General features: G+C 32.2%; 1 protein-coding gene across 1 annotated transcript; it reads right to left on the minus strand.

Annotated features, from left to right (window-relative positions):
- On the minus strand, window positions 2,869-7,638 carry LOC105156978 (salicylate carboxymethyltransferase-like). The gene is made up of 4 exons (XM_011073260.2): window positions 7,531-7,638; window positions 6,942-7,367; window positions 6,045-6,299; window positions 2,869-3,287 (listed from the first exon to the last, which is right to left on the minus strand). Exons 1-4 carry the CDS (start codon window positions 7,603-7,605, stop codon window positions 2,916-2,918), a joined length of 1,128 nt encoding a protein of 375 aa, XP_011071562.1. The 5' UTR covers window positions 7,606-7,638; the 3' UTR covers window positions 2,869-2,915.

Genomic DNA, 10,193 nt, shown 5'->3' on the forward strand with positions numbered 1-10,193 from the left:
TTGAAAACTCATTAAAATAATATTTTAATTTTAAGTACCAAATCTCAACCAAAATTAATTATTTATAAAAATATACATAAAATATTAGAAAAATAAATTTCTAAAAAAAATGAGAAACATGGTCGAACCGACCGTTCCGCTGCCAGGCGCGTGTGCAGGCAGACACCCTTGCCTGCTGTGCCCCCCCCTAGCTAGAAGTTGCGCATAGTGCGCGCCTACGTGCAGATGCACGCTGCCGCTGTTAGTGCGCACAGCAGTAGGCGCATTGGTTAGGTTGCACGCCTGCCAGCTAGTGCTGGGAGGCAATAGAAATGCCTGCTATGTTTTCAACGTTTTTTTGAAATCCCTTTTGTTTTTTTTGTAAAATCTGAAATAATAAGAATAATTGAATTTCATAAAATACACAATTCTCAAAAAATTCCTCGTGTCCTAATGAAAAGCAAAATTAAACATACAAATTCACATGAAACATGTCTGATTCTAAGCCTAGACATCGAAATGGGCTCTGATACCATTTAAAGGAAGTGGATCGGCCAGGAAAGCGAGGCGGAAGTGCACAAAATCGAAACTAAATCGTAAACAAGCATGTGAATTCCCGATCAAAGGGTGTACCCTTGATCTGGGCGTTCAAGTGCATAATATAATCATAACCCAAGAATAACATAAGAAAACCGAGAAGGACAAAAAGGAAAAAGTAAGCTTTACCTTCATCATTTTCTTGAACAGGATACAATCCTTGATTCCCTTTCCTTCAATGGACATTCAACTAAGATCCCTATGTTGAGATCCTTCAAAGGTGTCCACACTCCCACTAGAAGGATATGATTCTCGTGCAAGCAAGAACGATCACGGAAGAACAAAGATTAAACTAACGTTATTGAATTAACGACTTTGATCTTCAGATTTTTCTTTGATCTCCAAGACTAAGAAAAATATGGAGAGAAAAGAAGAGAAGAGAGGAAAAACCGAAACTTGGAGAGAACTAAAGTGGGCGGCCCCTTGAGGTTTTAGGATATATATGACCTAGTTATACATAAATAGAATTAACCTAGTTAATCTCCAACAACCAACAAACCCCAATCAAAAGAGGGCTTGGAGTCCTCTACTCGGCCTTAGCACTTCATGAGGAGGAGACTCCTCCTTTACCTACACTAGGCCAATCTAAGGTCTTGGGCTTGTGTTTTATGGATCGAGCTCAATATAATTGAAATTAAACCAAGCTTATGACTAATGGACTTTTAATTAAATCAAATTCAATCATAATCCCAACATAAAGCTCCATATCTTTTGATCCTATTAAAAGATTTGAGCCCTTTCTCTTATTCAATTTATAAATTAGACCAAGTCAAAATAAATTAATTCAATTAATTTAAGAACTAACTTAAAATTTTAATTAGTCCAATTAATTAAATTTCAAGTCATCCATCCAATGAATTTGACTGAATAAATAATTAATCATTCATATATGCCCTCCAGAAATTAATTTAATCAAATTAAATTAATTTGATTCTTCTGGATTTAACTCCAAATTAATTCCATCCCATTCTAGTGGTAAGTGTGTAACTCTTTAGACTTACCTTCAACTAAACTTGCACGTATTTCCAATACAATTAATTTAATTTAACTTAATTAATTATTTTCGATTATCCCATAATCAAAAATAGCTCGTGGGTGGCTTTCTAACAACAGTTCACTAAACTAGAGACTATGTGAATAATGATGAACATTTAAGCCACCAAATTCACACGGAGTAAGGTCCTTCCATTGATCGTCTCTCGATCTTAGTTTAGGGCTTAGAATTAAGTATCGATTCCCATTCTGGACTAGACATTTATACTTAATAACTCGAGACTTTCCGTTTACCCTATTGATTTGTCATTGGGTAACTTATCCCACTTACTCAGTCATTATGGCTACAGATTCTAAGAAAAATGTGTCTCAGAGCGTATAGGAGATGCTCTATCATGATACTGACAGGGGACGGATTGTTTCTTGGAACGTACCATCCTCACTGCACATTCTGATTGCACTAGATAAGGTTTCTAATGACCATATCTCATGACACAGACATTGCTCGTCACATCCAAACTATAGCCATCATATGCATTTGACTGCCATGGTTCCTCAAGTCCAAGGATTAATCTCGTACTATCAAAATCGGGAATCCCAATCATATCGACCAAGCCTTAAGAGGTTTACATATAATGATTTCTTCGAGTCAGTTCAGTTAGTCGACTACCTTGCCAACCAACCCACTTAGTATTGCACAGACGATTTACGTCTCCTGCTAACCAAACATGGCTGCAACAAGTAATGCAAGTCTCTAAAGGATACTCGATACTCAATCTCGAGATTCTGGACTTGGAACATTTCAGACCATCTACAAGAGTTGGTTCTATAGCTGCCAACCAATGCACAACCCAACTTCTTCGACTTAATCGTTTGGTCTGTGGGGTTTGTTGTGCATGCAGTAAAGAAAGCATTAACATAAATAAGTAAACATAACATAGAATCATGTCATAGATTTTAATATTGCTTTTATTCAAATCATAAATATTATTACATTACATCGAAATTGTTAGAAATGGATTATAAAAGCCCAATCTAGTTGACTTTTTTGTCACTTATGCTAACAAAACATTTTAAACCCAACCCTAAACTAGAAAATTTGAATTGGAACTTTGGGTTTCAATCCATATGTTGCCACCACTAGTACTACACCCTCCTCCATGCGAATTGAATTCTCTATATTAAAATTCTTGTTGCATTTTATATTGCATTTCAAATATAAACGTCGCGCGTAAAAAAATTATTTCATTAATTTTATGCAAGGATAGATTTCATACACATAATGTATACGTATCAAATGGAATGGAAGATGAAACATGAATTGTAATAAAACGTTCAGTCAGCCTTCATTCTTTCCTCGTCATGGAAACAGTGACATTAATAAATTTGGTGTCCTCTCTGGACATGCGATCAGAAAGGATGTTCCTGTAATTCTCAAACAGTTGATCAATTACCAATTCACCAAACTGCTCCACTAACAAGGGTTCCGCCACAGATCTCATGCATTTCGCCACATTGTACCCATCGTCGATGCCGTTTTTGGAATATTCCTGGGAGCAGAAGCCACTGCTGCCGCATGCAGCCCATTCAATTTCTGAGACCTCGAGCTGGTTGATAGTGAAGGATCCTTCCTTTTCGACTTCTGTCTTCACTTCTGAAAGCGATGGTGTGTACTGAGGGATGTTGAATGAACCTAACTTCTCTTCTTCTATCAGTCCCTGCACATATATGTTTGTACTATAATAAATTAAGGGTGAATAGCAATTTATCTCTCTTTTGGTATTGAAAATGAGCACATTAACCCCTTATGAAAAAAATATAGCAATTTACCCCCTGTACTTTTTAAAATGAAGCAATTTACCTCCTTCTACAAGGAGGTAAATTGCTTCATATTAAAAATCATAGGAGGGTAAATTATTGTATTTTAAAAAATATAAGGAGATGAATCGTTATTTATTTTGCAATATCACAAGAGGGTTGCTTGCATTTTTTCCAATTAATAATATTGAACGAAACTAATTGAGTTCATTGTGATTAATTAATTGATGTGATCAAGTAATATTTTGGTAAATAAGATCGGTAAAACTCATTATGTCTTAGTTTAGTGGTATTCGTCTCACTTTATGTGAATTTAGTGTATTATGTTTCTTTATTCTTAGTTATATGAATGTATCAACTGATATTAATGTATTGGTCAATTTATAAAAGTATTGATGTAATCATGTAACTGTTTCAATGGCCTTTATGTGGTGTGATTAATACTAACAATAAGGAATGGTGAAAGAGTTGAGACGTATTTTTAGGACCAAAATGCTATTTTAGCCCCATAAAATAAGTGTAGAATTTATTTTGGTACCACAACTATGGTAGATTTTGCTTTTAGTCCCATAAAACTCATAATCACGTATTTTTAGTCCCAAAAATTTACGTGCATTGTGGTTTTGGGATTAAAAAGGCATTGTTTGGTACTAAAACTGCATTATAATTTTGGGACTAAAATGCCCAAAATGTCATTTTTTAGGACTAAAAAGACATATTTTTGAGTTTTATAAAACTAAAATCGTCATTTGTCATAGTTGTGGTACCAAAAAAATTTTATCCTTATTTTATGGAACTAAAAAAATATTTTCACCAATAATTGTTAATTTGTCCGAATCTATATGTCTACATTTCCCCTAGTTTTTATTTTTTATTTTCTTTCTCTAGAATGAAACAATATATTATATTGTCCATATAGACTAACTATCAATCGAGTTCTATAGCTGCAACAACGTCTAATTTCTATTGCACATTATTATTAATTAATACTTATTAGGGAAGAAGGAAATTTTTGTTTTACAACTTTGATTTGAATTCATTTTGCTCCTATATTTTTTACAATATTAGATTTGGTCCTTTATTTATCAATTTTGCATAGATTTGGTCCTTTAGTTAGTCTAATTTATGACTCTTTTACCCTTTTGATGATGAAGGCTAATAGCCCATCCTAATGCTTTTAAGTGTAATATAAATAAATATTTTTTAATAAACATAGACTCTTATACCACTCTAGGCGAGCATTAGCTACGAAATGCAAAATTAATGATTATCTATAGATTAAAATTGCCCTTGAAAAGTTCTGTAGGAAAAGAATTGTTCAAAATTGGGTCAAAGGACTAAAATAAGAAATTTTGAAAGTTATAGGACTAAAACTAAAATAGGTAAATTTAAAAGACTAAAATTAATAGCAAGCAAACTTAAAGGTTTAAACAAATAATTTTTTCTTCTTATTATGATCTTTCAAATTCGATTATATTAGGCACGGCGAAGACACGATAAGAAAATGACTTAATAGCAACGAATATTAATCTACTAAAATCATCATTGATCTAATCAGCAATTAAAATTTTTCTTGCTAATCTACATTATTTAATTTACATTTTAAACAATTTGTTAAATTTTCTAGCAAGTACATTTTCGTTGCTAAATAGATTAGTAAGTAAATTTCTTGTATTATATAATTTAGATTAAGAACGATAATTTTACTTATTAATTAGTTCGAAATTAATTTTTTTTCCATTTATCGACCAATTTTCTTGTAGTGGGAGGTTTTATATAGACTTCAGAAAAATTAACATCGATATCCCTTGAGAAATTATAGATATGTACTTTATAGGGGTGTTTATATAAACATTTTTTGTCTATATCCCATTCATTACGGGATTAGCACGTTTAGCCCCGTAACTTATAAAAATAATACTTTTGGCCCTCATCCACTATTTTGTCTATAATTTAACAGTGTAGGGCACATGCCTAGTATGTGATTATTAAGTGTTTTTAACTGGAGAGAAAATTGGTTTATATTCAAGATTGGGATCAATTTTTTGTGAAAAATATAACTCCATTTTAGGGAAAAAACTAAATTAATCTTGAAGGAAATTAGGGCAAAAAACATAGCGATTTCTCTCTTCTCTCACAAAAATTGAATCATATCCTTTTTATATTTCTATAAGTTGAAGCCAACTTGAAACAATACAAAGAATCATGTCTTCCACAAGTGAATCAAGTAGGTCAAATGAAACACTCATATGCTACTATGGAAAAAAGGTCCAATTTTTCCTTCAAGCAAAACTACTTAACTGCAGCGTGCTTGACACGTGATCTACATGATTAAATTATAGACAGAAAAGTGCATGAGTACCAAAAATGATAATTTTTGTAAATTATGGAACAGAAAGTGCTAATCCCATAAGAAATGAGACCAAAAGTGACACAAACCCAATATATGGGACTAAAAATGCTATTTTTCCTGCTATTTTTCATTAAAATATATAACGGAACTATATTAGTGAGAATTTTATAATTAATAAAAGTAATAGTAGAAAGACCTTAAATTAAAGGACAAAAAATACTATTTTCACTGTGTATTATGACAACTTGTTGAATGAGTGTCTAATCTAATTCACCCTATAAATTATACAGATATAGATAGGTACCTGGGATAGCAGGTGCTTGAGTGAGAGGGCCAAGAGCTCCCAAATATAGCAGCACTCCTTGCTACAAGCACTCTCACTTTTCCTCCCCAAAAGAGTTAACACCATTTTCCCACCGCCCATTACTTCCTCCGAACGACATCTCAGAAAAGTGGAGAAATCTCTTTGAAATTGCTCATAATATGCATTAATCACACTTGCTGGGCTTGTGCTTGCTATGTATATATTTTCTTTGTTCATTTCCACCCCTTCAGGGACCTACACATTATATAAATATATACACATACACCATATAGTATTTGATCAATCAATAGCCGTATCGTATAGTATCATACATACTCAAGACAATTAATTCAGGAATAATTACACCAGTCTCTTTGAAAATTTGAAAAATTAAATTTAATACTTTAGACATTTATTATCATCTATCAAATAGATCCATCTCTTAGCAACATTTCACAAAAATTGATGACATTAGAGAAAAAGTTGAATCAAAATTTATTTTTTTATCTGCTTACAAGTTTATTGCAAATCTTTTATGACCAAACTACTTTTATAAGGATATTTTTCTGACATACCTTCACATGTGTGAAGATGGTTAAAGATAATTTCGTCAACAAATATTTGTTTGATCATATAATAAGTTAGTAATAAGTTAATCCGGTGTAAACATGAATTCTCATTTAATTTTTTTGCTGATATGAACAAAATCTATTAATTTGGACTAACATATGAATCTATTTGTTAACCGGAAATAAATTTAAGAAATACTAGATGTAATTATCACAGATAGTCTACGTGATTATATCTAACCTCGTGGGAGGGTGGTGGAAATATCCCATTAATTATTTAATTAGAGGGGGTAATATATATATACTAGTTAGTAATTTTATTAATTACCTTGGAGAGCCACATGAGGCTGTAAGAAGAATGAACAAAATGCAGAGATTTTGCAGCAAAAAGCCTGCCATAGAAGGAGCCAGGAACCCCGGATAAGAAACAATATGGTGCAGATGATCCCAATTCCTGTAACAGTTGTGCATGGAAACTGGGGGCAAAGGATTTGAAAATGGAGTTGAAATCGTTTCCTGGAAGGTCATTCAACTGTATCTGGAATTCCGGCAACTGATCATGCCCGTGTTTTCGGCATAATTGGCTGACGATTTTCACAAACTCCATCGCCACAATCAAAGTGTTTGGGCCAGAGGAACACCCCAACTCTGCCATACACAAGATCTTGCCCGGCCGCCAGGCCATGCTGCTGCACATCATCAGTTCAGTTATTGCCGCTTCTGTTATCGGCTTTGTCATAGATATCACCTTTTCCTGCCAAAACTCATTCACATCCCCTTGATTATTACCTACTTACCCAAATCAGATACACAATTAATCACTTTTTTTTGAACTATATACGCTAATATATATATACATATAACAAAAACACGAGCAACGTACGTATGTGTATGTATAGATACCAGCAAGTAGATACCTGAACTAATGAGTTATTAGCATAACTGGCTTCTCCTACCCCTCCATTCATGTGAAGCACTCTCCCTACTTCCATGAATGATATTGATTCTCTCTCTCTCTCTCTCTCTCTCTCTCTCTCTTATATATATATATATATATATGTACACACACTGTGTGTATCTGTATGTGTGTTTGAAAGAATGCAAGGCAGAATAGCGTTATTTATAGCTGTGCATGATCAACGTTGTTAGGTGCTTGCTAATAATTAATTGCGCCGCTCTCATATATATTCATATTCAATTTTTTGCTGGCGAATACATCTAGCCTGCGTCATCCTGGCTCTAAAGAACCAGATTCTTAACAAACCTGGTTTATTAGTTCAAGCAGAAGTTGCAACATAAATTATAACGAAAAATCCGATCCGCACATATATATATATATATATATATATATATATATAGACCTACTATTAAAAAATAAAATAGAGAGTTCTACCTACTTCAACACTTAAGTGCGACTCATAAGACAGAAAGAGATGAAGATTTCCTCCAAGACTTGTCAACTTTTCTTCTCTTTGCTAACTTCTAAATAACCTAGAAAAAAAATTTGAATTTTCCACTGTTCAAAAGGGTGTAATCTGCTTAGCAACAGAGCGTTTGCGAGCGCTTCAAAAATAATTATTACTGACAAACAACAAGTAAAATAATAAGCAAAAAATAGTATTTTTTTAACACATGGGAACAAAACAGTCTTAACCAATTGAGTTTATTTTCGAAATGATTTTTCTCCAAACACTATCCCCATTTTAGCTTTTATCTGCTTTTTATTTTTCTTACACTATCTACTTTTGATTCTGGTACAACTTCTAACTTTTTTTATAAAAATCACTTTCGAAAACTAGAATATTTTGTAACCACTCCCCAAGTATTTAAATAGATTATTAGTAATAAGAGTGAAAGTATATAAATGCCCTAAAGTTGGTGGAAAAAGTGGCTGGAATGGGATGGGAATTAAGGATAAAATTAAAACAAATGAAAAATTTAAATGATCTTGTAATTGATCTATTAACACATGAATGAAAATAAAATTAACCCTCATAAACAGTGATAGTTTTATAAGAGCATTTAAGAATGAAAATAATATTTATCACTAATTTAGATGAGTAATGTCTTCTGAAAATATTTTACAATTTTAGGACATCTTTGGCCAATTCCAAAATCTCAATTTAATTTGATTATGTGCAAGTCATATGCGATTTTTCGATAAAATTAACAGGAGTTGTCTTTAAATTGTAGTTTTTTTAAAATTACAAGACCAATTATGAAATTTGATTTCACTAGGAACAAAATTGCCACCACAGCCTATAATTACACGGCTAATTGCGGGATTGGAATTAAGGATAAAATTAAAACAAATGAAAAATTTAAATGATCTTGTAATTGATCTATTAACACATGAATGAAAATAAAATTAACCCTCATAAACAGTGATAGTTTTATAAGAGCATTTAAGAATGAAAATAATATTTATCACTAATTTAGATGAGTAATGTCTTCTGAAAATATTTTACAATTTTAGGACATCTTTGGCCAATTCCAAAATCTCAATTTAATTTGATTATGTGCAAGTCATATGCGATTTTTCGATAAAATTAACAGGAGTTGTCTTTAAATTGTAGTTTTTTTAAAATTACAAGACCAATTATGAAATTTGATTTCACTAGGAACAAAATTGCCACCACAGCCTATAATTACACGGCTAATTGCATATTGTTTCCCGCATTAACTTGTACAGCATAGTGTGATTGTATTCTTAGTCCTGTAACTATAATTATTTAGAATTCTGGTCCTGCAACTTAGTAAGATAATAATTTAGTCTGTACGTTTCTAATTTTTTGCAATTTCAGGATAAATTTGATTCAAAGTTTTAAATTGATCCCCAATTCTATTCTGAAATTGCAAAAAAAATAAAAATGTACGTAGGAGACTAAATTATTACCCTAGTAAATTATAGGACCAAAATGCTAAAAATCAAAATTAAGGAACAAAAAATGCGTTTAAACCAATACGGCACATATTAACCAATATAAGCCACTTGATATCCTAGTAGTTTACAATGTGCTCATAAATGTTTATTGTTACAAGTGTCGTGCTTTATTCGCTTATATTAAAAGACATGCTTTTTGTTTAATAATAAGTAAGTGACTCGAAAAATGACACACTGCAAAAAAAAGAAAAAATGCAAGCAACCCTTTGATATTGTAAATAAGCAAATTACATCTTTAAGAAAAAAAAGTAAATATCGATTTACCTTCCTGTATTTTTTAAAATACAATAATTTTACCTCTTTATGATTATTAAAATGAAGCACATTACTCCCTGTATAAGGAGGTAAATTGTTTCATTTTAAAAAGTATAAAAGGGTAAATGACTATATTTTCTTTTCATAGGGGATAATGTACTCATTTTCAATATCATATAAAGTAAATTGCTATTCGACCCTACAAAGAGTGGCCCTTTTAGCGACTAAAATTACCATGAAATGTTGTCTATTTTACATTTGCGATGAGAACAAAACTGTCGGCCTAGGTGGAGTCAGAAAAAATTTTCGACCGAAGAAGACATCCCATCGCAGTCTTACGACAGCAATGGATAGCTTTTATGTTTTTCGTCGCAAGGTATG

Source organism: Sesamum indicum, linkage group LG3 (genome assembly GCF_000512975.1).
Source record: "Sesamum indicum cultivar Zhongzhi No. 13 linkage group LG3, S_indicum_v1.0, whole genome shotgun sequence".
Taxonomy (NCBI): domain Eukaryota; kingdom Viridiplantae; phylum Streptophyta; class Magnoliopsida; order Lamiales; family Pedaliaceae; genus Sesamum; species Sesamum indicum.